General features: G+C 42.5%; 1 protein-coding gene across 10 annotated transcripts in view; it reads right to left on the bottom strand.

The window, feature by feature from the left end:
* Positions 1 to 27,602, bottom strand: part of LOC122554676 (uncharacterized) — a 282,146-nt gene that overhangs the window by 90,284 nt on the left and 164,260 nt on the right. For 8 of the 10 annotated variants that reach the window (XM_087996227.1, XM_087996232.1, XM_043700052.2 and 5 more), the window contains 4 exons: positions 27,441 to 27,494; positions 15,086 to 15,195; positions 9,789 to 9,957; positions 3,927 to 4,031 (listed from right to left, as the gene is read on the bottom strand). In XM_087996227.1, coding sequence (XP_087852353.1) covers positions 3,927 to 4,031; positions 9,789 to 9,957; positions 15,086 to 15,195; positions 27,441 to 27,494 — 438 coding nt within the window. The remainder of the gene's footprint in view (positions 1 to 3,926; positions 4,032 to 9,788; positions 9,958 to 15,085; positions 15,196 to 27,440; positions 27,495 to 27,602) is intronic. The other 2 variants (XM_087996228.1, XM_087996233.1) reach the window with 1 other exon arrangement.

Genomic DNA, 27,602 nt, shown 5'->3' with positions numbered 1-27,602 from the left:
TTCCTCAGGAAGTTCATTCCACATGTGAACCACTCTTTTGGGGGTGGGGGGGGAGAAAAAGAAATACCCCCATGTCTTTTTTTAAAATCACTCTCCATGCACCTTAAAAATATGCCCCCTAGTCTTGAAATCTCCCATCCTAAGGGAAAGACACCTACATAAACCCTACCTATACCTCTCATGATTTCATAAACCTCTATAAGGTTATCTCTCAATCTCTGCAGCTCCAGTGAAAAAAGGCCCAGTCTATCCAACCTTTCTTTATAATTCTAACCTTCCATACCTGGCAGCATAAATCTCTTCTGAACCCTCTCCGGCTAAATAATATCCTTCCAAAACAGGGTGACCAGAACTGGGACACAGTGCTGGACTACAGAAGAGGTCTCACCCTACAGTGTGGAAACAGGCCCTTTGTCCCAGCCAGTCCACACCAACCCTCCGAAGAGCAACCCACCCAGACCTATTTCTCTCTGACTAATGCACCTAACACTATGGGCAAGTTAGAATGGCCAATTCATCCTGACCTGCACATTGTTTGGATTGTGGGAGGAAACCAGAGCATCCGAAGGAAACCCACACAGACACGGTGAGAATGTGCAAACTCCACACAGACAGTCACCCAAGGCTGGAATCAAGCCTGGGTGACTGTCTGTGTGAGGCAGCAGTGCTAATCACTGAGCCGCTGTGCCGCCCACATTCTATACAACCTCAACATGACTTCTGAACTCCTATACTCAAAAGACTGAGCAATGAAGTCAAGTGTATTAAATGCATTTTAGCCATTCCGTCTATATGTAACGCAAATTTCAAAGAATTATGTACCTGACCCCCTCAATCCCTCTGTTCTACAACATTACCCAAGGACATACCATTAATTGTATACATCCTACTCTTGTTTGTTATTCCAAAATGCAATACCTTACATTTATCCAAATTAAACTTCACCTGCCATTTTTCATTCCACTGATCCATTTAATCAAGATCCCTTTGTAATCTTAGAAAACCTGGTTCACTTTCTACGATACCACCAATTTTGGTGTCATCCGCAAACCTACTAACCATGCCTTCTATATTCTCATTCAAATCATTTATATAAATGACAAAAGAGCTTAGATCTAATCCACTGGTTGTGAGATCAAACCACCAAACTAGGGCAGGGTTAACACTGTGGCCTCACAGTGCCAAGGATCCAGGTTCGACTCCACCCTCGGGCAAATGTCTGTGTGGAGTTTGTACAGTCTCTCTGTGTCTGCTTGGGTTTCCTCTGGGTGCTCCACTCCCTCCCATAGTCCAAACATGTGCAGGTTGGGTGGACTGGCCATGCTAAATTGCCCATAGTGTCCAGGGATACATAGGTTAGGTGACTTAGCCATAGGGAATAAAGGAATAGGTTAGGTGGTGGGTTTGGATGGAATGCTTTTTGGAGGGGGGGCGCGATGTGGGCTCGATGGGCTGAATGGCCCGCTTTCACACTGCCCTCACAGCTTTCCATGGCAATGAGTTCCAAAGACCCTCAAACCTCAGAAGAAATTCTGCTTCATCTTAATCTTAAACACCTCATTTTTAGATATGCCATGTACTATTCCTGGCATGCAATCTTGTACTGATCATTGAGCCAGAGTTGATCTTCAAATTTGATGTGAATGGTAGAGTTTGGGATACGGGACCCTTGAGGTTACAGATGATGGATGAATACAATTCTGCTCCTGCTGATGGTCCTAAGCACCTCACGGATGCTCAGTTTTGTGTTGAGGTGGAGATGCAGGTGTTGGACTGATGTGGATAAAGTCAGACACCCCCAGGTTATAGTCCAACAGGTTCAGTTGAAATCACAAGCTTTTGCATCTCAGTTAAAGTGAGATGGAAGCACACAGAACACAGAATTTATGATCAGAGAGATCAAGGGCAGAAAGATCAAAAGAACATACAAATGGTGGGAGTAGTGTGTCAAATAATAAGTCTCTGCAGGTGATCAAGGGTGTTAGACAGTGTGAGTGAAGTGTCAGTAACTGAACAACAACCGAAAGCATGACCTATAATCCTATTAAATGAGGCAGTGAGATAATTACAAAAAATTTAAAATAAGGTGGTGCTGGAGACTGAAATAACATGGAACAAAAACAGAAGCCGCTGGAAAAGCCCAGCAGGTCCGGCAGCATCTGTGAAGAAAAACCAGAGAAAGGGTCATTGGACTCAAAACGTTAACTTTGATTTTTCTTCTCAAATGCCACCAAACCCCTGCCCTTGTTCTTTTTGAAGTCTGTCCCATGTAGCGAGGCGGCAGTGTCACGTAACATGATGCAGGGTATCCCAATGTGTAGATGGGATTTTGTATTCACCAGGACTGTGTGGTGGTCACACCTATTCGGTGCGGTCATCAACAGATCCAACTGTGGCAGATAGATTGCTGAGAATGACATCAAGTTTGCTTTTCCATCAACAAGTGCTATAGTCTCACTAGTAGTTATGGCCTTTAAGATTCAGCCTGTGATAAATGAGGCTACCACTTTGATGGACATTGAAGACTTCCATCCGTAGCACATGCTATGCCCTTGCTATAGTCAGTGCTTCCCCTAAGTGGTGTTCAACTTAGAGGAGAACTGATTAATCAGGCAGCTATAAAGAAAAAAGGCAAAACATTAAAAAACAAACTAGCTGGTCATTCACCAAGGTACACCAAATTCAGAAAATTTTGTAGAGGTGGTCAATTGGTTAATTATGTGCCAACACTTTTCTAAGAGCTACCTAATTGATGTGTGCTCCACTACTCTGCTCTTTCTCCACTATCTAAATATTAGCAATTTAGCTGGATATGTATTTCTGAAACTTACTCCTACTCACTGATTACAGATCTGCCTTCAACGCTATAATTCCAACCAAACTCACCTCCAAACTCAGAGGCATAGAACTCAGCTCTATCTTTTGCAACTGAATTCTCGACTTCCTGACCGAAAGATCGCAATCAATGAGAACAAGCAACAGCACCTCATCCGCGACCATCCTCATCAATGGCACCCTGGAAGGCTATGTGCTCAGCCCTTACTGTATTCCTTCTACACTCGCGACTGCGTGGCCAATTCCATCTATAAGTTCACTGACAACCCCACTGTAAGCAGGCTGGATCTTAAACAATGAGATGGAATACAGGAAAAAGACAGAATGCTTGGTGGTGTGGTTAAAGATAGCAATCTCTGCTTCAATATCAGCAATTGGTCATTGACTTCAGGAAACAAGGTGAAGGGCACACCCCTATCAACATCAGTGGAGATAGTCGAGACATCAAGTTCCTAAGAATGATGATCACCAACAATCTATCCTGGTCCACCACGTTGATGCGACGGTCAAGAAAGCACAACAATACCTCTACTTCCTCAGGAAGCTAAGGAAATTCAGCATGCCCAAAAAGACTCTTACTAATTTTTATAGATGCACCATAGAAAATATTCTATCTGGACGCATCACAGCTTGATATGGCAACTGTTTTGCCCAGGACCATAAGGAACTACATAGAGTTGTGATCACAGCCCAGACCACCACACAATCCAACCTTCCATCCACTGACTTCATCTATACTTCCCACTACTTCGGAAAGGCAGCCAACATAATCAAAGACTCCTCCCACACTGGTTATAATCTCTTACAACCTCTTCCGTCGGGCAGAAAATACAAAAGCTTGAACACATGGATCAACAAATACAAGAACAGCTTATTCTCCGCTGTTATTAGACTTCTGAATGGATCTCAAATTTAATGTTGACCCTGCTCTTCATGCACCTTCTTTGCAGCCATAACATTGTATTCCTTGTTCTGTTCTATTGCCCTTATGCACTTTGTATGTCATGATCTGTCTATACTGCATGCAAAATAAAACTTATCACTGTACCGAGGTACATGTGACAATAATAAATAAAATCAAAATCACATACCTTTTCTTTGTTTGAAGAAAGTTTCTCTGAGAGGTCCTGAACTACATTTTTCAGATCAACACATTCTATTTCAAAAGAACTGCATTTCTTGTTAACGTTTCCCAGCTGAGAGAGAGAGAGAAAGAAAGAGAGACAGAGACAAACATGCATTCTTTAGTACCACTCATTGTAGTGCAGCATGCAAGTCAAAATAAGTAAGCACAATTTGTAAAATTATAAACAAACTGTTTTGTCACCATCATACAAAGACAAAATGAAGATTTGTGATTTATTATACTCTAGGCAAAGTAGGAGGCAACCTCACTATTTGCATGGAGCTTGCAAAGAATAAAGAGAACAAAGAAAATTTACAGCCCAGGAACAGGCCCTTTGGCCCTCTAAGCCTGAGCCGATCCAGATCCAGTGTCGAAACCTATTGCCAAATTCCTAAGCATCTGCATCCGTCTGCTCACCAACTACTCGTGCATCTGTCCAGGCACATCTTCAATGGACCTACTGTACCTGCCTTTGCTAACTCTGCTGGCAACGCGTTCCAGGCACCTAATACCCTCTGTAACATACTTGCCATGTGTATCCCCCTTCAACTTTTCACCTCTCACCTTGAAAGTGTGACCTCCCTTTATTGAATCCCTCACCCTGGGAAAAAGCTCATCTCTAACAACCCAGTTTATACCCTTCATGATTTTGTACACCTCAATCAGGTCCCCTTTTTTCTAATGAAAACAAACCTAACCTACTCAACCTCTCTTCATAGCTAACACCTTCCAAACCAGGCAACATCCTCGTAAACCTTCTCAGCACCCTCTGCAAAGCGTCCACATCCTTTTGGTAATGTGGCGACCAGAACTGTACACAGTATTCTAAATGCAGCTGAACCAATGTATTGTTCAATCTTAACATGACCTGCCAGCTCTTATACTCAATACCCCATCTGACGACGACAAGCATACCATGCTTTCTTGACCACTCCATCCACCTGTGCAGCAACCTTCAGGGTACATTCGACCTGAATTCCCAGATCTCTTTCCCTTCAATTTTTCCTGTATAATTCGCTCTAGAATTAGACTTCCCAAAATGCATCATCTCACATTTGCCTGGATTGAACTCCATCTGCCATTCTCCGCAGTCTATCTATATTCTCCTGTGTTCTTTGACAGTCCCTTAAGCTTTCTGCTGCTCCACCAATCTTTGTGTCATCTGCAAACTTGCTGATCATACCAACAGTGCCCTCTTCCAGATCATTTATTTATATCACTAACAACAGTGGTCCCAGCACTGATCCCTGTAGTTCAAGACTGGTCACCTTTCTCCATTTTGAGAAACTCACTTCTACTTCTCTGTCTCCTGTTGCTCAACCAGTTCTTTATCCACCTAGCCAGAACATCCTGCACACCATGTGACTTCACTTTCTCCATTAGTTTACTATGGGGAACCTTATCAAATGCCTTACTAAAGTCCATGTATATGAGATCTACAGCCCTTCCTTTTCCTATCAACTTGGTCACTTCCTCAAAGAACTCTATTAGGTTGGTAAGGCACGATCTTCCCCACACAAAACCATGTTGCCTATCACTGATAAGCCCATTCTTTTCCAGCAACTTTCCCACCACTGACGTCAGGCTCACTGGTCTGTAGTTACCTGGATATCCCTACTACCCTTCTTGTACAGGGGGACAACATGAGCAACCCTCCAGTCCACCGGCACCTCATCTGTGTTTATGAATGCTACAAAGATATGTCAGGGCCACAGCTATTTCCTCTCTCACCTCCCTCAGCAACCTTGAATTTGTCCAACTTAAGAACCTCTAGCCTACCCAACACATCTTCCCTCATGTCAAAATGATCCAGAGTAATCAAACTTCTATCTCTAATCTCAACATTCATCATGTCCCTCTCTGAGTGAACACTGATGCAAAGTAATCATTCAGAATCTCACCCATTTTCTCAGGTTCGACACACAACCTTCCTTCCTTATCCTTTAGTGGACCAATCCTTTCTCTAGTTACTTGCTTGATTCTTATATAAGAAGAAAAGGCTTTGGGATTCTCCTCAATTCTGCTGGCTAAAGTTATTTCATGACCCCTTTTAGCCCGCTTGATTCCTCGTTTAACACTGGTCCTACTCTCCCGATATTCCTCCAGGGCCCATTCTGTTCTTAGCTGCCTGGACCTTAAGTACACTTCCCTTTTCCTCTTGACTAGTTGGACGATTTCTCCTGTCATCCACGGTTCACGAATCTTGCCTTTCCTATCCTTTGCTTTCAACAGGACATGCATGTCTTGCACTATCTTTGAAAGCCTCCCACATATCAAACGCAGACTTCCTTTCAAATAGCTGTGTCCAATCCACATTTCCCAGCTCCTGCCTAATTTTGATATAATTGGCCTTGTGCCAGTTTAGCACTCTTCCCTTAGGACCACTCTCATCTTTGTCTATGAGTATTCTAAAACTTGTGGTCACTGTTCCCAAAGAAATCCCCCACCCCAAATTCTACCACCTGGCCTGGCTCTTTCCCCAGTACCAGGTCCAATATGGCCCCTTCTCTCTTCGGATTATTGACATACTGCTCTAGAAAACTCTCCTGGATGCTTCTTACAAATTCTGCCCCATTCAGACCTCTGACACTAAGTATATCCCAGTCAATGTTGGGAAAATTAAAATCTCCCCATCAGTACCATCCTGTTGCCTCTACATTTTTCTCTAATCTGTTTACCTATTTGTTCTTCTACCTCATGCTCACTGGTGGGAGGCCTGTAATTTAGCCCCAATAATGTAACTGCATCCTTCTTATTTCTCAGCTCCACCCATAATGCCTCACTACTCAAACCCTCCATAGTGTCCTTCTTTAGCACAGCCGTGATATCATCCCTGACCAGCAATGCAACTCCTCCCTCACCCCTTTTACTTCCCTCCCAGTCCTGTCTGAAGCATCTATATCCTGGAACATTTAGTTGCCGATCATGCCCTTCCTTCAATCAAGTCTCTGTGATCGCAATAACGTCATACTCCCAGGCACCAATCCAAGCCCTAATTTCATCTGCCTTACCAACTATACTTCTTGCATTAAAGTATATGTACTTCAGACCACCAGTTCTTTTGTGTTCATCTGCTGTCTGCCTACTCTTTCCCTTATTAATGCTAACTTCATGATTCTTGCAGTCTCCAGTTTCCACCTTGCTGTCTACTTGTCTTCTCTTCTGATTCCCAGCTCCCTGCCACATTAGTTTAAAACATCCCAACACCAGTAGCAAAAACTCCCCCAAGGACATTAGTTACAGTCTGGTTCAGGTTCAGGTTCAGGTGGAGGAGTTAGAAAAAGGACTTGCTTGCAGAGGTCGAAGTTTTGTTTTCAGATGAATTATCGGCCGATTTCTCAACAACAAACTCAAACAAGCATACTCAATGCACTCAGAAACTCTAGCCACACTACCTTACATCAAAGACATCTCTGAATTGACTTCCGGACTACTCGGACCCCTTGGCATCACGGCAGCTCACAAACCTATCTATACACTTAAACAGCAGTTTATGAACCTAAAGGACCCTATACAAACAACCAGTAAAACGAATGCCATTTACAAAATACCATGCATGGACTCCAACAAACACTGCATCGGACAAACTGGCAGAAAACTAGTCACCAGGAAACACAAACACCAACTAGTCACCAAAAGACATGATCCACTATCACTAGTATCCTTACATACAGACAGAGGAGGACACCTCTTTGATTGGGACAACACATCCATCATAGGACAAGCCAAACAGAAACACTCACAGGAATTCCGAGAGGCCTAGCATTGTAACCGGAACACCATCAATAAATACAGATTTGGACTCCATCTGCCATCCTCTTCGAAAAAGAACCAGAAATGATATCACACACCTCAAGAAATTAAGACACAAATAGAAAGCGGAACATAACACCAGCGCTTCACCAGATGATCACCATATGTTACCTAGTATGGTGACGAAACGTCTGAAAACAAACCTTCCAGCTCAACAAGCAAACATACAACCAAAACCTCAACCTGAGCTACAAATCTTCTCAAAACTCACAACTTCAATTCTTAATGAATGTCAAAATAAAGGAACATAAAACATACATAGAACATAGAAGAATACAGCACAGTACAGGCCCTTTGGCCCTTGATGTTGCGCCGATCCAAGCCCACCTAACCTACACTAGCCCACTATCCTCCATATGCCTATCCAATGCCCGCTTAAATGCCCATAATGAGGGAGAGTCCACCACTGCTACTGGCAGGGCATTCCATGAACTCACGACTCGCTGAGTAAAGAACCTACCCCTAACATCTGTCCTATACCTACCCCACCTTAATTTAAAGCTATGCCCCCTTGTAATAGCTGACTCCATACGTGGAAAAAGATTCTCACTGTCGACCCTATCTGAACCCCTAATCATCTTGTACACCTCTATCAAGTCACCCCTAAACCTTCTTTTCTCCAATGAAAACAACCCCAAGTGCCTCAGCCTTTCCTCATACGATCTTCCTTCCATACCAGGCAACATCCTGCTAAACCTCCTCTGCACCCGTTCCAGTGCCTCCACATCCTTCCTATAGTATGGCGACCAAAACTGCACACAATACTCCAGATGCGGCCGCACCAGAGTCTTATACAACTGCAACATGACCTCAGTACTCAAGAACTCAATTCCTCTACCAATAAAAGCCAGTACGCCATATGCCTTCTTCACCGCACTATTTACCTGGGTGGCAACTTTCAAAGATCTGTGTACATGGACACCAAGATCCCTCTGCTCATCCACACTACCAAATATCCGACCATTAGCCCAGTACCCCATCTTTTTATTACTCTTACCAAAGTGAATCACCTCACACTTAGCTACATTGAACTCCATTTGCCACCTTTCTGCCCAGTTCTGCAGCTTATCTATATCCCGCTGTAACCTGCCACATCCTTCCTCACTGTCTACAACTCCTCCGACTTTCGTATCATCTGCAAACTTGCTCACCCAACCTTCTAACCCTTCATCCAGGTCATTTATAAAAATGACAAACAGCAATGGTCCCAAAACAGATCCTTGCGGAACACCGCTAGTGACGGCACTCCAAGATGAACCTTTGCCATCAACTACTACCCTCTGTCTTCTTCCAGCCAGCCAACTCCTAATCCAAACCTCCAACTCACCCTCAATGCCATACCTCCGTATTTTTTGCAGTAGTCTACCATGGGGAACCTTATCAAACGCCTTACTAAAATCCATATACACCACATCTACCACTTTCCCCTCGTCCACCTCCTTAGTCACCTTCTCAAAGAATTCAATAAGGTTTGTGAGGCACGACCTGCCCTTCACAAAACCATGCTGACTATCCTTGATCACATTATTCCTATCCAGATGTTCATAAATCCTATCCCTTACAATTCTCTCTAAGACTTTGCCCACAACAGAAGTGAGACTCACCGGCCTATAGTTACTAGAACAAAATGAATTTCTTCTTAAACATTAAATCTTAAAGAAGAAAACAAACAATTGTATCACAAAGCAATGGTTGTATAGTGGGATAAATGTTTGTAGACAACAGGATGAATTATGCCAAGGGTAATTTTGAAGTACAACTTTCAATTATATAGTACCTTTCATGTAAAAGTATGTTGCAGAGCACTTAAGATTAAGGGCGATGCAGAGCACAGACAGGAAGAGTAAATTGTGGGCATAATCCAGGACCAAAATCAAACAGGAAACTGTTTCCTTTGTTTAAAACATATATAGATTTCCAATTCAAAGACAAGCGCTTCTACTGAGTTAAATTAATCAAATTCAATTCTTCCCTGTAATTATATAGTCATACTTGGCCATGTTAAATCACCTACATTTTCTTCAGTTTGCAATAGCTTTCCTGTAAGGTCTTGGTTAATTATCTTCTGGGCTTCCAGTGATTCCTTCAATTTATCCATTTGCAGCAGTTTTGCTGATGATTCTGCCAACAAAGTTTCTTTGGCTAGAAGTGAATTTTCCAAGAAATCTTTCTTGTCGTTGACTCTAGAAATTAATGACATTATTGAACATTAAGAAGTGCAACCTGGTGTGAATTAAAATTCTGTTATGTTACACACAACATACAAAGGACAGAAAGATAATACGAAGTTGCTATGTTCTCTTCACAAAAGGGAAGGTTAATTGGAGATTTAATGGAGGCGTTCAAAATGATGTTGGTTTTGGTTGGAGAATAAAGAGAAACTGTTCCTACTGGCTGGTGAATCAGCGAATAGATTTAAGATAATTAGCATTAACAAGAAAACAAACAAATCATACTGTTATGACATGGAGACTGGATTAGTGGTGCTGGAAGAGCACAGCAGTTCAGGCAGCATCCAAGACAGCTGAACTAAATTAGCCTTTCTACCTCTGTATTCTCAACACAGTAAAACCATCAAATAGTCACTGCAATGATACCTAATCAAACTTTTGAATAACCAATTCTAGATTCTGGGAACATTTAATTTTCAGACAGCCGTTGTATATTCCAAACAAATGGATTTATTAAATACATTAACTTTCGCAGAGTAAATATTAAACAACATAGTAAGCTGGATGTAGGTTTGTTCGCTGAGCTGGAAGGTTCATTTTCAGATGTTTCATCACTATACTAGGTAGCATCTTCAGTGAGCCTCCGGACAGGAATCATCAAGAGTGCTTCATCTGGAGGGTCACTGAAGATGTTACCTAGTATGGTGACAAAATGTCTGAAAACGAACCTTCCAGCTCAGTGAACAAACTTACATCCAGAACCTCAACCTGAGCTACAAATCTTCTCAAAACTCGCTAACATGGTAAGCTGATTAATGTTGGCGCTTTAAACCCTAAACATTTGTTTTCAGTCCCATTCACACAAATACAGGCAGGCAAACAAACACACACATTTAAGGGATAAACAAAATAATAAATCTGACTAGATTGCGAAATGGCTTTCATGGTGCGTTGTTTCACAGGCACATATATAGTGTCACACAATATCAAAAATGCCTTTGGCCCGTCAAGTCTGCACCGACAATAACTACCACAAAAGGCACGCTAATCCCAATTTCCTACAATTGTTCCATATCCTTGAATGCTCTGATAATTAAGTGCTCATCCAACAAGATTTTCAAGGGCTGCAAGGTTTCCAACCACAACTACCTTCCCAGGTAGTGCTTTCCAGATTTCCACTATCCTCTGAGTGAAACGTGTTCTTCTCAGATCCCCTCTGAATCACCTACCCCTTGCCTTAAAATTATGCCCTCTTTTGACTGACCCCTCAACCAAGGGGTCCCTACTCACCCTATCCGTATTCCTCATAATCTTATACCCCTCAATCATGTTCTTGCCACCACCCTCAACCCTCTCTGCTCGAAAGAAAACAATCCAAGCTTATAGAACATACAACATTACGGTGTTGTACAGGCCTTTCGGCCCTTGATGTTGCGCCAACCTGTGGAACCAATCTGAAGCTTATCTATCTATACTATCCCATTTTCATCCATTTTTTATTCAACTACCACTTAAATGCCCTTAACGTTGGCGAGTCAACTACTGTTACAGACAGTGCATTCCATGCCCTACTACCCCATCTTGGACATCTGTCCTATATCTACCACTCCTCAATTTATAGTTATGTCCCCTCGTGCTAGCCATCACCATCCGAGGAAAAAGGTTCTCACCATCCACCCTATCTAAGCCACTGATTATCTTATCTTACATGCCTCAATTACCCACAAGGAACTGTACCCAGTCAACTTTGGCCAGAGCGTGCTTTATTTTAAATAAAATCTGCCTTCCCCCAATCCAAAGCCATCTTTTTCATTGTCCTGAACAAATTTTAACTATACCGCGTTGTGGTTAATATCGCTAAAATGTACCACCCTGCCCGTCTCCCCCACCACTGCCAGATAAAACACCCGCCCGGGTTCTTTTCCCAGAACCAGATTCAGCACTGTGCTGTCCCTTGTTTGACCTATACATTGAAACAAAACCCCCCCCTGGATATAGTCCAAGAAATCCATTCCATTAAAACCCTTTACAATACCATCCCCTAGAATAATTATCCAATTATTACTCTTACATATCTCTGTGAACTGTCTACATATTTGCTCCTCTGGTTCTCATTGACTCTTTGGGGCCTAGAGTATACTCGCAGTAATGAGACTACCTCCTTAACATTGCTAAATTCTAATCATAAAGCCATGTTTGAAGACCCTTCCAAGATATCATCTCTCCTTATTGCAGTAATTGACTCATTCATTAATGGTGCTACTCCACCATTCTTTTTACACCCTTCTCTGACTCACAAAGATCCACTCAGAATGTTGAGTTTCCAGTCCTGTCCTTCCCTCAACCATGTTTCTGCAATGACAATATCACACTTTCATGTGTCAATCCATGCCTTTAACTCATCAGCCTTACCTATTGCATTCCTAATGTTAAAGAGCATTCACCATTGCTTTACTCTTGCGACACTCAACATAGCTGTATCTCCATTTCATCATAGCTGTGTCCCCTCTCCCTGTAAGACTAGTTAAATTCATCCCAATCGCAATAGCAAAACTATTTGCAAGGATGCTGGCTCCAGTGTGATTCATTGGCTGCTCTTTCTGAAAACATTGATTAGGGTAATTTTCTCAGTTTGCCCAGTCAAAGAAAATACTTTTATAGCTGTCTGATCTTTGGGCTTCGAGAAGTTGGTGCACCACAGTAGCAAGCACTTTTCAAATCTTCATGCTGTCTCAGCAGCAGACCAGAACCATTGCTCAGGCAACACAGTTCAAAACATCAACTTTCTTTCTTGTCTTGCTGAAGTCTCAAACACACTTCAACAACTGTCACCTATCTGAACACAAGGGTCTCTTCCAAACTTGCCAGCAGCAATTCCAAGCTACTGACCTCACTAACAGTCAGCCTTCGTTTTGAGTCATAGAGTATTACAGCATGAAAACAATCCCTTCAGTCCAGCCAGCCCATGCCAACCATAAGCCCAAACTAAACTAGTCTCACCTGCCTGCACTTGGCCCATATCCCTCCAAACATTTCTGTTTAATCTAAACGTCTTTTAAGCATTGTAGCTTTACCCGCATACACCATTTCCCCGGAAGTTCATTCGTTACACACGTACATTCTCTGTAAAAACAAAATTGCCCCTTATCTTTTTTAAATCTTTCTCCTCCCGCTTAAAAATGTGCCTAGTCTTGAAATTCCGCATCCTAAGGAAAAGACACTTGACATTCACCTTATCTATATTTTTATGATTTTATAAATCTCTCTACGATCACCCCTCAACCTCCTACGCTCCACTGAATAAACTCCCAGCCTATCCACCCTTTCTACATAACTCAAACCCTCCGTTCCCAGCAACATCCTAGTAAATCTCTTCTGAACCTTCGTCAGTTTAACAATATTCTTCCTGTAAGTGGCAACCAGAACTGTATGCAGTACACCAGAACAGGATTCTCTCAATTCTCTCCAATCCGTGGCCTCTGGTGACTGACTCTCCTGCCCCTCATCAACTTGATCAAAATCCCCAGTGATTTTGAACACCCCAACTCAATTTTTCCCTTAACCTTCTGAGGAGGACGGTCCCAGCTCCTCACAGTCTCTCCCCACGTGAACTGAAGCCCCTCACTCCAGAATGTCCTGAGAAATCTTCGCCGCACCCTCTCGGAGTCCTCAATGCCCTCCTAAAAGGATTGTGGCGCGCCAGGACACTGACACTGTCCTCCAGCTGACGGCTAATGTAATTTTTTGTGTGTACTATTTCATCCGACTGTACTGTGTCTGCCGAAAGACAGAAGATAGCCAACCCTCAAGAGGCACTTGACCATTCCAGTTTTCCTGCATTTCCCTAATAACCCTGCCAAAGTCAGGATTGTGAGGAACACAGGAGCAAGAATAGGCCATTCAGCCCATTGAGCCTGCTCCACCATTTAATACGATCACGGCTGACCATCCACAGCAGCTAATTTTCCCAAATCATCCCCATGTCCCTCTAACTAATGGATTGGGGTGATCTCCTAGAAACCTATGAAATCCTAACAGGACTGGACAGGGTAAACACAAGAAGCATGTTCCTGATGACTAGGGTGAGCCCAGAACAAGGGGTTAAAGCTTAAAGATACTGGGTGGGCCATTTAGGTCTGAGATGAGGAGAAAGGCCTTCACTCAGAACGGGAAGCCTACAGAACTCTCCGCCATAGAAAGTAGTTGAAGCCGAAACTGAATGTTTTCAAGAAGGAATATTTTTCTGGTATCAGAAATCTGTCAACCTCTACAGCACAAATACTCAAAAGACCAAGTTTCCATAGCCCTTTGCAGCAAAGAATTCCTAAAATTCAAAACCTTCATCTCAATCCTAGACAGTTTTGTTCTTATTGTAAATTGGCGTTTCCAGTTCTAGACTTCCAACCAGGGGAATCATTTGACCTGCATTTATCCTGTCTATCTCTAAGTATTTTGTACACTTCAGGATGTGAGACACACAAGAGAGATGGACATGGGTTTTACCTGGGTGCTCGAGCCTTTTAGCAGCTGCAGTTCATGAAGCAAATGGATTAAAACAAAACTCCTGACCCAATGAGATGCCCCAACTTCTCCTATTTGTTTAAACACAATACTCTTCCTGGGGTCACTGTCTCTATTAGAACCTTTTTAATCCAAGGCTCAGCCTGAATTAGTCTCCAGGTTGGTCTCAAAAACAGACAAAGCCTAGTTGGTCCAGTCTATTCTTTCTACCATAAGCTGTTCCAATTTCCAAAAGTCATTATCAAGCCATTGATAAAAGAATAGAAACAAAAATAATGAAAATTCAACAGTTTGGCATATGTAACATTCCAACTTTGTCTTATCTCATTCAATTAAAAAGGTTGCCTTGACCAACAAAAGGTCTATCATAAGGAGTAGAAAAAACCTTTAGTTGGACAAAATAAAATTATTCATCCAGGACCTTTCTTCCAGTGGGAAAGCTTGATACCATTTTTAGACAAACAAGTGTTACATAAACCTTCTTAAAACCAATACTCAAAAGAATGTGAAGGACACCAAGCTGTAATATCCATAATATGAAAAAAACCCTCTGAAAATTCAAATACGAACAATAATTGCATTCTGTATCAATTTGATATATACAGTTTAATGTTCTTACCCTTTCAACTGTTCGTTCAGATTGGAAATAAGATGTTGGTGTTGCTCAAAATCACGGCTTTGTTGGCTTCTCACAAGGGACAGTTGATTTTGCAACCGTTCGGATTCACTCTGCATCAGAAAGGAAAGGTTTTAAGAGTAGAATAGAGTAGCTTTTCAGCAGGTTTAGACTAAACTGTGTTTCTCATGCCTTCTTTAATCCAAAGTTTCAGTTTCAAAATTTAACTTTACACATGACATTTTGGTTTGCAGAAACAAGAAATTAAGGCTACAAAATAGAATGCTTCCAATTATATCAAACTTCTTCAACTTGAATTGATTCAACCCATTTGAAAGTACTCAGCCACATCAGTCAAGTTTAATGTCTTTATGGCATCATTTTTCAACAGTGAAAATAAATGCATATCTGCTATTTTAAAAGATTAAACACAAAGACAAAAACAAACACAATCACTTCTTCAATTTTTGTGAAATCTACTTTGCTGTCTCTGATTTAAGAACTATAATGGTGGGCATTTAAAGGCAACCTTTTTCTTGAACATTCAACAAAGCAAAAGATTTGTAGAGCAAAGAGGAGCAACTGACTCACCACAATTTTCCCCTCACATGCTCTTCTAAGCAATTCATGTTGGGGGGTGAGCACATGATTCTAACACTCAGGAAATCACAGATACACTATTTAATTTTCCACTCAGTGATGATTTTTACAAGATGCACTGACTGCAAACACAGGAACTCCAAATCATCCCAACAGTCTGTATGTCCTGATTATTACAAGCAGATATTTCCTTGAAAGTCTGAGGAGTTTATGTACGGGATAAAGGGACAGAGATCATTTTAAAGATATAAAGAAATTGGAATTGAGAAGTTTGTTATATTTATTTCAGATACATGAAATATTAGGAATGATATGGAAAGAGTTCTGGTAGAGAGGGTCAAAGTAACCTGATCTCTGTAAGGAGGAAAGATCCAATGCATGACTGCATGGTTTGTAAATGCAAAGGGGGAAAGAGAGTATGAGTGTATGCTTCCGATCACATACAAAAATTAATTGTAAAAGCTTGTAAAGAAAAACAAATTAAGACAAATGTCGGCCCCTTCACAATCAGATTAAGAATGAGGAACAAACATGGTAGATCAAGATATATTTTGGTTTTGTTTTCACAAAGGACGACACAAATAATGTCACAAAATTGTTGGGGAACACAGGAACTTGTAACAGGAAGGAACTGAAGGAAATCAGTATCAGTAGGGAAAATGTATTTTAGGATTTGATGGGATTAAAGGTCAAGAAATCCCAGGACATGTAAGTGACAAATGGAATACAATGTGGGAAAGAGTGAGGCCATGCACTTCAGTAGGAAGAATGACTACTTTCTAAATGGGGAAAGGCTTCGAAATCTTAAGCACGAAGAGACTTAGGAGTCCTAGTTCAGGATTCTCTTAAGGCTAACATCCAAATTTGTTGGTAGCCAGGAAGGCGAAAACAAATACAATGTTAGCATTCATTTCAAGTGGGCTAAAATACAACAGCAGGGATATACTGCTGAGGCTGTATAAGGCTCTGATCAGACTGTATCTGGAATACTGAGCGCAGTTTTGGGTCCTGTATCTAAGGAAGGTTTACAAGAATGATTGCAAGGATAAAGGGCTTGTCGTATGAGGAGCGGTTGAGGACTCTGGGTCTTGATGCAGTGAAAAAGGATTTTGATTGGGGGTGGGGAGTTATCTCATTGATATTATATGTGCTTCTGTAAGTTTCAATATTTAGGAGGCACCTTGACAAAGATATAGACCGTGCAGAAGCAAAAGGTTTTTTACTTTAGAAAGATGCCACATATAGGTGCAGCCTTCATGGGCTGAAAAGCCTGTTCCTGTGCCCTGGCGTTCTCTTGTTCAGATATGGAGAGACCTGGATAAAGTGAACGCTGAAAGGATATTTCCACTAGTCAGAGAAACTAGGACCCCCAAGGGTACAGCTTCAGAGTGAAGGCAATTTAGAACCAAAATGAAGAAGAATTTCTTCAGCTGGAGGACGGTGAATCTCTGGTACTCTGTTGCAAAAGGCTGTGGAGGCAAAGTTTTCGAGTATATTTAGGACAGAGATAGATAGGTTCTTGATTCATAATAGGATCAAAGTTTACAGGGAGATGGCAGGAGAACAGGGTTAGAAATAGGTCAGCCACGACCTAATGGTGAAGAAGACTCAATGGGCTAATTGGCATACTTCTACTCTTATATCTTATGGTGTTATGACCTAAACGCCAGAGTAATTAAGAACACGGTGTTGTAAACAGTGATGCATCAGTGATCACCTTTCAAGATTCTATAGACCCTAGAGCAATTCTATGATTGGAGCGTAGCTAATGTGTAGGTGATAGACTTGGGGTTTATTGCCAGACTTTAATATAGAGACCAACATAATGTTCTGGGAACCTGGGTTCAAAATCACCAAGGCAGATAGTGAATTTGAATTCAATAAAATTCTGGAACTAAGAGTCTAATCATGATATAGATCATGGTCATTTGTCGGAAAAACCCATTTGGTTCACACTAATGTCCTTTGGGGGAGGAAACTACTATCCTTAACTGGTCTGCGTTACATGTAACAGCAATGTGGTTGGCTCTTAACTGCTATTTCCATAATTAGAGTAGAGCAATAAGTGTTAGTTTAGTCAGTGGCCCACATCACATGAATGAATTAAAACAAAAGCAATCCCATTATTTAAGAAAAGGAGGTAGAGAAAAAGCATGGAATTATAGACCAGTTAACCTGACATCAATAGTAGGAAAAATGCTAGATTTTGTTATAAAAGATTTAACAGCACAGAATTTGGAAACAGTGACAGGACTAAATAGAGTCATCATGAATTTACAAAAAGGAAATCATGCTTGACAAAAACACTGAAATTTTGACTGAATTTAATGAGAGTTGATAAGGGGTAGCTAGTGGATGTGCTTTACTTTTAGGAGGTTTCAGAAGGTTAGAAATATATCAGCCATTAGATTTCAGAAGGCTTTTGGTAAGGTTGCACACTAAAGATTAGCATCTAAAATTAAAGTGCTAGGAATTGGGGTGTGTACTGACATGGATAGAAAACTAGTTAGCAGGTAGAAACAAACTGTCAGAACAAATAATGAATTAGATTTGGGAACTAAAATTATTGTCTCCAATGTTACAGATGATATACAGCTGTTGGGAGGGTGAAATGTAATGAAGATGCAGAGATGCTGCAGGGTGATTTGAACAGTTCATCGAGTGGGCAATGTACAGTAGATGAAGTATAAACCGATTCCATTTTAGTGGCAAAAACAGGGAGATAGATTATTTTCTGAACAGGAAAAGATCCGGAAAGCAGGAAGCACAACAACACCTGAATGCCCTCGTACACCAGTCACTGAAAGTAAGCATGCAGGTGCAGCGGACGGTAAAGAAGGCAAATGGTATGTTGGTCTTCACAGGAGCAAGGGAAGCCTTACTGCAATTATACAGGGAGTTGGTGAGAACACATCTGGACTATTATGTGCAGTTTTGGTCTCCTTTTCAGAGGAAGGATGTGTTGGCTATGATGGGAGTGCAACAAAGACTGATTCTTGGAATGGCAGGGCTGAGGTATGGAGAGAGTAGGACAGTTAGGATTCACTGGAGTTTAGAAATTCTATAGGAATAGACAGAGTAGACACAGGAAAAGTGTTCCTAATGACTAGGGAATCCAGAACAAAGGATCACACTCGAAGGAAATGGAGTCGGTCATTCCCTGCCACAGAGGGCAGCCAAGCAAAAACATGAAAATATTTTCAAGAAAAAATTAGAGGTAGGTCTTAGAGCTGAAGGAATCAAAGAGTATGGCGTAAAAGCCGAAACAGGGGACAAGTTGGATCATCCATCATCATATTGAATGGTGTAACAGGCTCAAAAGGCCAAACGGGCGAAAGTGAGGACTGCAGATGCTGGAGATTAGAGTCGACAGTGCGGCCCTGGAAAAGCACAGTAGGTCAGGCAGCATCCGAGGAACAGGAGAATCGATGCTTCGGGCAAACGCCCTTCATCAGGAATTTCTGATGGAAAGGCTTTTGCCCGAAACATCGATTCTCCTGCTCCTCGAATGTTGCCGGACCTGCTGTGCTTTTCCAGCACCACACACTCAAAAGGTCCAAATGGCCTGTCTGCCCCAATTAGAGTCATAGAGATGTACAGCACGGAAACAGACGCTTCGGTCCAACTCGTCCATGCCGACCAGATATCCCAACTCAATCTCGACCCACTTGCCAACAATTGGCCCATATCCCTCCAAACCCTTCCTATTCCTATACCCATCCAGATGCCTCTTAAATGTTGCAATTGTACCAACCTCCACCACTTCCTCTGGCAGCTCATTCCACCCTCATGCACCACCCTCTGCATGAAAACATTGCCCCTAAGTCTCTTTTATATCTTTCCCCTCTCACCCTAAACCTGTGCCCTCTAGTTCTGGACTCCCCCCACCCCAGTGAAAAGACTTTATCTATCTATCCTATCCATGCCCCTCATGAGTTTAAAAACCTTTATAAGTCACCCCTCAGTCTCCGACTGTCCAGGGAAAACAGCCCTAGCCCATTCAACCTCTCCCTATAGCTCAAATTCTCCAACCCTGGCAACATCCTTGGAAATCTTATCTGAACACTTTCAAGTTTCATAACATCTTTCCGATAGGAAGACGACCAGAATTGCATGCAATATTCCAAAAGTGGCCGAACCAATGTCCTGTATAGCCACAACATGACCTCCCAACTCCTGTACTCAACACACTGACCAATAAAAGGAAAGCATATCAAATGCCTCTTCACTATCCTATCCACCTGTGACTCCACTTTCAAGGAACTGGTCTCTTTGTTCAGCAACACTCCCTCAGACCTTACCGTTAAGTGTATAAGTCCTGCTAAGATTTGCTTTCCCAAAATGCAGCACCTCGCATTTATCTGAATTAAACTCCATCTGCCATTTCTCAGTCCATTGGCCCATCTGGTCAAGATCCTGTTGTAATCCAAGGTAACCTTCTTTGCTGTCCACTACATCTCCAATTTTGGTATCATCTGTAAACTTAACTATACCCTTATGCTCACATCCAAATCATTTATATAAATGATGAAAAGCAGTGGACCCAGCACTGATCCTTGTGGCACTCCACTGGTCACAAACTCCAGTAGGAAAAACAACCTCCACCACCACCCTCTGTCTTCTACCTTTGAGCCAGTTCTGTATTCAAATGGCTAGTTCTCCCTGTATTCCGTGAGATCTAACCTTGCTTATCAGTCTCCTATGGGGAACCTTGTCGAACGCCTTATTGAAGTCCATATAGATTACATCTACCTCTCTGCCTTCATCAATCCTCTTTGTTACTTCCTCAAAAAAACTCAATCAAGTTTGTGAGACATGATTTCCCACGCACAAAGCCATGTTGATTATCTCTAATCAGTCTTCGCCTTTCCAAATACACCTACATCCTGTCCTTCAGGAGTCCCTTCAACAACTTGCCCACCACCGATGTCAGGATCACTGGTCTATAGTTCCCTGGCTTGTCCTTACCACCTTTCTTAAACAGTGGCATGACGTTAGCCAAACTCCAGTCTTCTGGCACCTGACCTGTGACAATCGATGATACAATTATCTCGAGAAGAGGCCCAGCAATCATTTCCCTAGATTCCCACAGAGTTTGAGAGTACACCTGACAGGTCCTAGAGACTTATCCATATATGCGTTTCAAGACATCTAGCACTTCCTCCTCTGTAATATGGGCATTTTTCAAGATGTCACCGTCTATTTCCCTACATTCTATATCTATTGTCTATGGTTCATGAAACCTCAGCAGATTTTTTTTCAACTGTACTGTCAATTCTAAGATGGTAATTTCACCAGAAGGTCACAAATTTGTTACTGCCGAAATTAGGTTACTTCACAGCTAGCTCTTCATCTTTTAGTTAGGTAATCTTTTCACTCTTACAATAACAGATCCCACCTACTACTGTTTCACAATTATTTTTCTTCCTTCTAGATCCCTTTGGTACTCTAGTTAGTGCTCTCTTTGTTAAGCACTGCTGACTCACAACGCCACAGACCCTTTTCATTCTAGCTTTGGGTGACTGTCTGTGTATAGTTTGCACATTGTCCCCAGTGTCTGTATGGACTTCCACAGAGTGCTTCCGTTTCCCATAGTTCAAAATTATGCAGATTAGATGGATTAGCACCCAGCCAGTTGTTAGATTTGGAGGGAGGTGAACACTTTGGTTATAGTGACCACAATTTGGTTATGTTTTGATAGGTATATACTGCAGGTCAAGAGTTATACAGAGGGAAAAGGCAATTTTGATGCAATTGGGCAAGATTTAGGATGCATAGGATGGGGAAGGAAACAGCAGGGGATGGGCATAATTGAAATGTGGAGCTTATTCAAGGAACAGCTATGATACGTATGTACCTGTCAGGCAAGGAGTAAGTGGTCGAGCGAGGGAGACATGATTTACAAAGGAAGTTGAACTTTTTGTCAAGAGGGCAAAGGAGGCTTTTATGTTAGGATGAGATGCAAAGGCTCGTTTAGGTACTTGAGAGTTACAAGCTAACCTGGAAAGACCTAAAGAGAGAACTAAGAGGAGCCTGAGGGGACATAGCAAGTCATTGGCAGATAGGATCAAGGAAATCCTAAAGCTTTATGGGTATATCAGGAATAAAACAATGACAAGAGTAAGATTAGGGCCAATCAAGGATAGTAGTGAGAGGTAGTGTGGGGAGTCAGAGGAGATAGAAGAAGCGCAAAATGAATATTTTTCGTCAGTATTCACACTGGAAAAAGAATGTTGTCGAGGAGAATACTGAGATACAGGCTGCTAAACTAGAAGGGATTGAGGTTCACAAGGAGGCGGTGTTAGCAATTCTGGAAAGTGTGGACATTTATAAGTTCCCTCAGCCAGATAAGATTTATTCTACGATTCTCTGGGAAGCCAGGGAGGAGATTGCAGAGCCTTTGGCTTTGATCTTTATGTCATCATTGTCTACAAGAACAGTGCTAGAAGACTAGAGGATAGCAAATGTTGTCCCCTTGTTCAAGAAGGGGAGTCAAGACAACCTTGGTAATTATAGACCAGTGATCCTTATTTCAGTTCTGGGTAAAGTGTTGGAAAAAGTTATAAGAGATAGGATTTATAATCATCGAGAGAGGAATAAGATGATTAGGGATATTCAACACTGTTTTGTGAAGAGTACGTCGTGCCTCTTAAACCTTATTGAGTTCTTTGAGAAGGCAACCAAACAGGTGGCTGAGGATAAAGCAGTTGATGTGGTGTATGTGGATTTCAGTAAGGTGCTTGATAAGGTTCCGCACGGTAGGATATTGCACAAAATACGGAGGCATGGGATTGAGAGTGATTTAGCGGTTTGGATCAGAAATTGGCTAATTGAAAGAAGACAGAGGTTGATAGGAAATGTTCATCCTGGAATTCAGTTACTAGTGGTGTACTGCACGGATCTGTTTTGGGTCCACTGCTGTGTGTCATTTTTATAAATGACCTAGATAAGGGCATAGAAGGATGGGTTAGTAAGTTTGGGGATGACACAAAGGTTGATGGAGGTGTGGATAGTGCTAAAGGATGTTGCAGGTTACAGAGGGACATAGATAAGCTGCAGAGCTGTGCTGTGAGGTGGCAAATGGAGTTTAATGCAGAAAAGTGTGAGGTGATTCACTTCAGAAGGAGTAACAGGAATAAAGAGTGGTAAGATTCTTGGTAGTGTAGAAGAGCAGACTGATCCTAATGTCCATGTACATAGGTCCCTGAAAGGTGCCACCCAGGTTGATAGGATTGTTAAAAAGGCATACGGTGTGTTAGCGATTATTGGTAGAGGGACTGAGTTTTGAGCACCGAGGTCATGCTGCAGCTGGTCAAAACACTGGTGTGGCTGCACTTGGGAGTATTGCATACAGTTTTGGTCACTGCATTATTGGAAGGATGTGGAAGCTTTGAAAAGGGTTAGATTAGATTAGATTACTTAGATTAGATTACTTACAGTGTGGAAACAGGCCCTTCGGCCCAACAGGTCCATCCTGACCCGCCGAAGAGCAACCCAACCCATTCTCCTACACCTAACACTACGGGCAATTTAGCCAGGCCAATTCACCTAACCTGCACATTTTTGGATTGTGGGAGGAAACTGGAGCACCTGGAGGAAACCCACGCAGACACGGGGAGCATGTGCAAACTCCACACAGAGAGTCGCCTGAGGCGAGAATTGAACCCGGGTCTTTGGCGCTGTGAGGCAGCAGTGCTAACCACTGTGCCACCATGCCGCCCATACCACTGTGCCACTCATTCTGAGGAGATTTACTAGGATGTTGCCCGGTATGGAGGGAAGGTCTTACGAGGAAAGGCTGAGGGACTTGAGGCTGTTTTCATTAAAGAGAAGAAGGTTGAGAGGTGACTTAATTGAGACATATAAGATAATCAGAGGGTTAGTTTAGTTGGACACTGAGAGCCTTTCTCCTCGGATGGTGATTGCTAGCACGAGGGAACATAGCCTTAAATTGAGGGGTGATAGATATAGGACAGATGGTAGGCTTATGCGGAAAGTCAGGAGGCATGGGATAGAGGGAAATTTGGCCAATTGGATAGAAAACTGGCTAACCGGTCGAAGTCAGAGAGTGATGGTAGATGGTAAATATTCAGCCTGGAGCCCAGTTACAAGTGAAGTTCCGCAGGGATCAGTTCTGGGTCCTCTGCTGTTTGTAATTTTTATTAATGACTTGGAAGAGGGAGTCGAAGGGTGGGTCAGTAAATTTGCAGATGATACGAAGATTGGTGGAGTTGTGGATAGTGAGGAGGGCTCTTGTCGGCTGCAAAGGGACTTAGATATGATGCAGAGCTGGGCTGAGGAGTGGCAGATGGAGTTCAACCCTGCCAAGTGTGAGGTTGTCCATTTTGGAAAGACAAATAAGAATGCGGAATACAGGGTTAACGGTAGGGTTCTTAGTGAGGTGGAGGAACAGAGGGATCTTGGGGTCTATGTTCATAGATCTTTGAAAGTTGCCACTCAGGTGGATAGAGCTTGTAAGAAGGCCTATGGTGTATTAGCATTCATTAGCAGAGGGATTGAATTCAAGAGTCGTGAAGTGATGTTGCAACTGTACAGGACTTTGGTTAGGCCACATTTGGAGTACTGTGTGCAGTTCTGGTCACCTCACTTTAGGAAAGATGTGGAAGCTTTGGAAAGGGTGCAGAGAAGATTTACCAGGATGTTGCCTGGAATGGAGAATAGGTCGTACGAGGATAGGTTGAGAGTGCTAGGCCTTTTCTCGTTGGAACGGCGAAGGATGAGGGGTGACTTGATAGAGGTTTATAAGATGATCAGAGGAATAGATAGAGTAGACAGTCAGAAACTTTTTCCCCAGGTACAACAGAGTGTTACAAGGGGACATAAATTTAAGGTGAAGGGTGGAAGGTATAGGGGAGATGTCAGGGGTGGGTTCTTTACACAGAGAGTGATGGGGGCATGGAATACGCTGCCTGTGGGAGTGGTAGAGTCAGAATCTTTGGTGACCTTTAAGCGGCAATTGGATAGGTACATAGATGGGTGCTTAAGCTAGGACAAATGTTTGGCACAACATCGTGGGCCGAAGGGCCTGTTCTGTGCTGTATTGTTCTATGTTCTATAGATGTCGGAGGTAGTTTGTTTAATTAGAGTAGTAGGAGTGTGGAACGCACCGCCTGCAACAGTAGTAAACTCGCCAACTTTAAGGGCATTTAATTGGTCATTGGATAAATATATGGATGAAAACGGAATAGTGTAGGATAGATAGGCTTCAGATTGTTTCCACAGGTTGGCGCAAAATCAAGGGCCGAAGGGCCTGTACTGTGCTGAAATGTTCTATGAACCAGTGTGCCACCCCTAAAATAGCTAACAGTGATCAAACTTATATGGGGAAACAGCAAGGGAGCAGCAGTGAACAGCTTTTATCATAGCACAGCAGTGAAATTAATCAGATAGCACTTTTGTAGAACCAGCACATGTATGATAAACTCCATGATACATCAAATTAGGAAGAGCAATAAGGCATTTGATTCTCAAGCTTTGCCATCTAGTAAGATCAAATCAAATGGTTTCCTCAATTAAGGTTATCTCTAACTTTAGTACCAATTCCATATTTCAAGAGAATGCTATCCCTTCACCTTTATCTAGCTTCCTGTTCTTTATGAATGTCATATTAAAAGGCAGAGCAGGCTCAAAGGGCTAAATTCAGAACATAATCCTTGTCATCCCAATATCAGTCAGGAGTGGTGGAGGTGGTGCTCAGTCAAGGCTCTCCTGCTAAGTTTGTCCCAGAGTGAGCCAGAAAGACTCCTCGGGGTTTATACAAAAATGGTCAGTGACTTATCAGGGTGCAGTTCATGAAATGTTTGGGTGAAAAATGTGTAAGTCAAGTTCATTACTTCTATAAGATTGCTTTTAAATTTATATTATGCTGGCTTTTGAACCCACCAAAGTATATCTAAGAATGTGAGAACCAGAGGTCAGTCATTAAATCTTTTCAGTCTATTCCATTATTTTGTCAGATCAAGGCTGCTGTGTACAATATGTACTAGATCTTGGCAACTGTAATTTATAAAGAGGGAGGAACGTGAAATCATTTGTTTTCAAAATATGATGCCAGTTGTCACATTTTCTACTTGAGAGATATCTGTTGTTATGTACAATGTAATTATCTATTCTGAAAAAATTAAAATGATGTATTTTTATAAATATATTTGAAGTTTTAGACACTCGTATAATCTGCATTTGTTCCCACTGTTCAGAATTATTTCCTGTCAAGTCCTGTCATACTTGGTTTTCTTAATGTAGTTAAAAATCTCACAAGCTGAAAAATGTGTTGCTGGAAAAGTGCAGCGGGTCAGGCAGCATCCAAGGAGCAGGAGAATCGACGTTCCGGGCATAAGCCCTTCTTCAGGAATGAGGAAGGTGTGCCAAGCAGGCTAAGATAAAAGGTAGGGAGAAGGGACTTGGGGGAGGGGCGTTGAGAATGCAATAGGTGGAAGGAGGTTAAGGTGAGGGTGATAGGCCGGAGAGGGGGTGGAGGCAGAGAGGTCGGGAAGAAGTTTGCAGGTCAAGAAGGCGGTGCTCAGTCCAAAGGTTGGGACTGAGATAAGGTGGGTAGAGGGGAAATAAGAAGCTAGAGAAATCTGCATTCATCCCTTGCGGTTGGAGGGTTCCTAGGCAGAAGATGAGGCGCTCTTCCTCCAGGCGTCGTGTTGCCATGGTCTGGCGATGGAGGAGGCCAAGGACCTGCATGTCCATGGCGGAGTGGGAGGAGGAGTTAAAGTGTTCAGCCACGGGGTGGTTGGGTTGGTTGGTGCAGGTGTCCCAGAGGTGTTCTCTGAAACGTTCCGCAAGTAGGCGGCCTGTCTCCCCAATGTAGAGGGGGCCACATCCGGTGCACGGATGCAGTAAATGATGTGGGTGGAGGTGCAGGTGATTTGTGACGGATATGGAAGGATCCCTTGGGGCCTTGGAGGGAAGTGAGGGGGAAGATGTGGGCGCAAGTTTTGCATTTCTTGCGGTTGCAAGGGAAGGTGCCGGAAGTGGAGGTTGGGTTGGTGGAGGGTGTGGACCTGACGAGGGAGTCACGGAGGGAGTGTTCTTTCCGGAACGCTGATAGGGGAGGGGAGGGAAATATATCCTTGGTGGTGAGGTCTCTTCTTCCCGACCTCTCCACCCCCCACCTTAACCTCCTTCCACCTAACGCATTCCCAACGCACCCCCCACCCCACCCAAGTCCCTCCTCCCTACCTTTTATCTTAGCCTGCTTGGCACACCTTCCTCATTCCTGAAGAAGGGCTTATGCCCGAAACGTCGATTCTCCTGCTCCTTGGATGCTGCCTGACCTGCTGCGCTTTTCCAGCAACACATTTTTCAGCTCTGATCTCCAGCATCTGCAGTCCTCACTTTCTCCTAAAAATCACACAATGCCAGGTTATAGTCCCAACAGGTTTATTTGGAAGCACTAGCTTTTGAGGCACTGCCTCTTCATCAGGTGGTTGTGGAGCAGGACCAAAAGACATGGAATTTATAGCAAAAGTTAGTGCTTCCAAATAAACCTGTTGGGACTGTGATCTGGTGTTGTGTGATTTATAAGTTTGTCCACGCCAGTCCAACACTGGCACCTCCAAATCATTTTTTAATGTATTTAGATCTAACTACCAACACAATGACAATTTTAAAATGTCAAAGCTAGGCAAAATACCTACGTATATATGGAAAGCAGACCTGACAGTACATAACCAAGAATACACTGCAACTTTTATTCATCACCTCAAACATAAAGCAAGGTCAAACACACCTCAGTGTGGAGAACCCTCAGTGGCTGCCCCTCTTCACATACACCAAAGGTCACCTGCATTAGAAGGCCTAGTTACTGAATCCTTGAATTTAAGTATTTTCATACATTCATGATTAAAGTTTTAACAATTCAAGTAGTCAATATTGGCAAATAATCAAATAG

This window comes from Chiloscyllium plagiosum, unplaced genomic scaffold, assembly GCF_037043375.1.
Source record: "Chiloscyllium plagiosum isolate Xiang-an unplaced genomic scaffold, Cpla_swu_hap1 HiC_scaffold_18, whole genome shotgun sequence".
In the NCBI taxonomy this organism is placed as follows: Eukaryota; Metazoa; Chordata; class Chondrichthyes; order Orectolobiformes; family Hemiscylliidae; genus Chiloscyllium; species Chiloscyllium plagiosum.
Note: the sequence above shows the minus strand (reverse complement) of the source record. Positions and strands in the feature narration are given on the sequence as shown.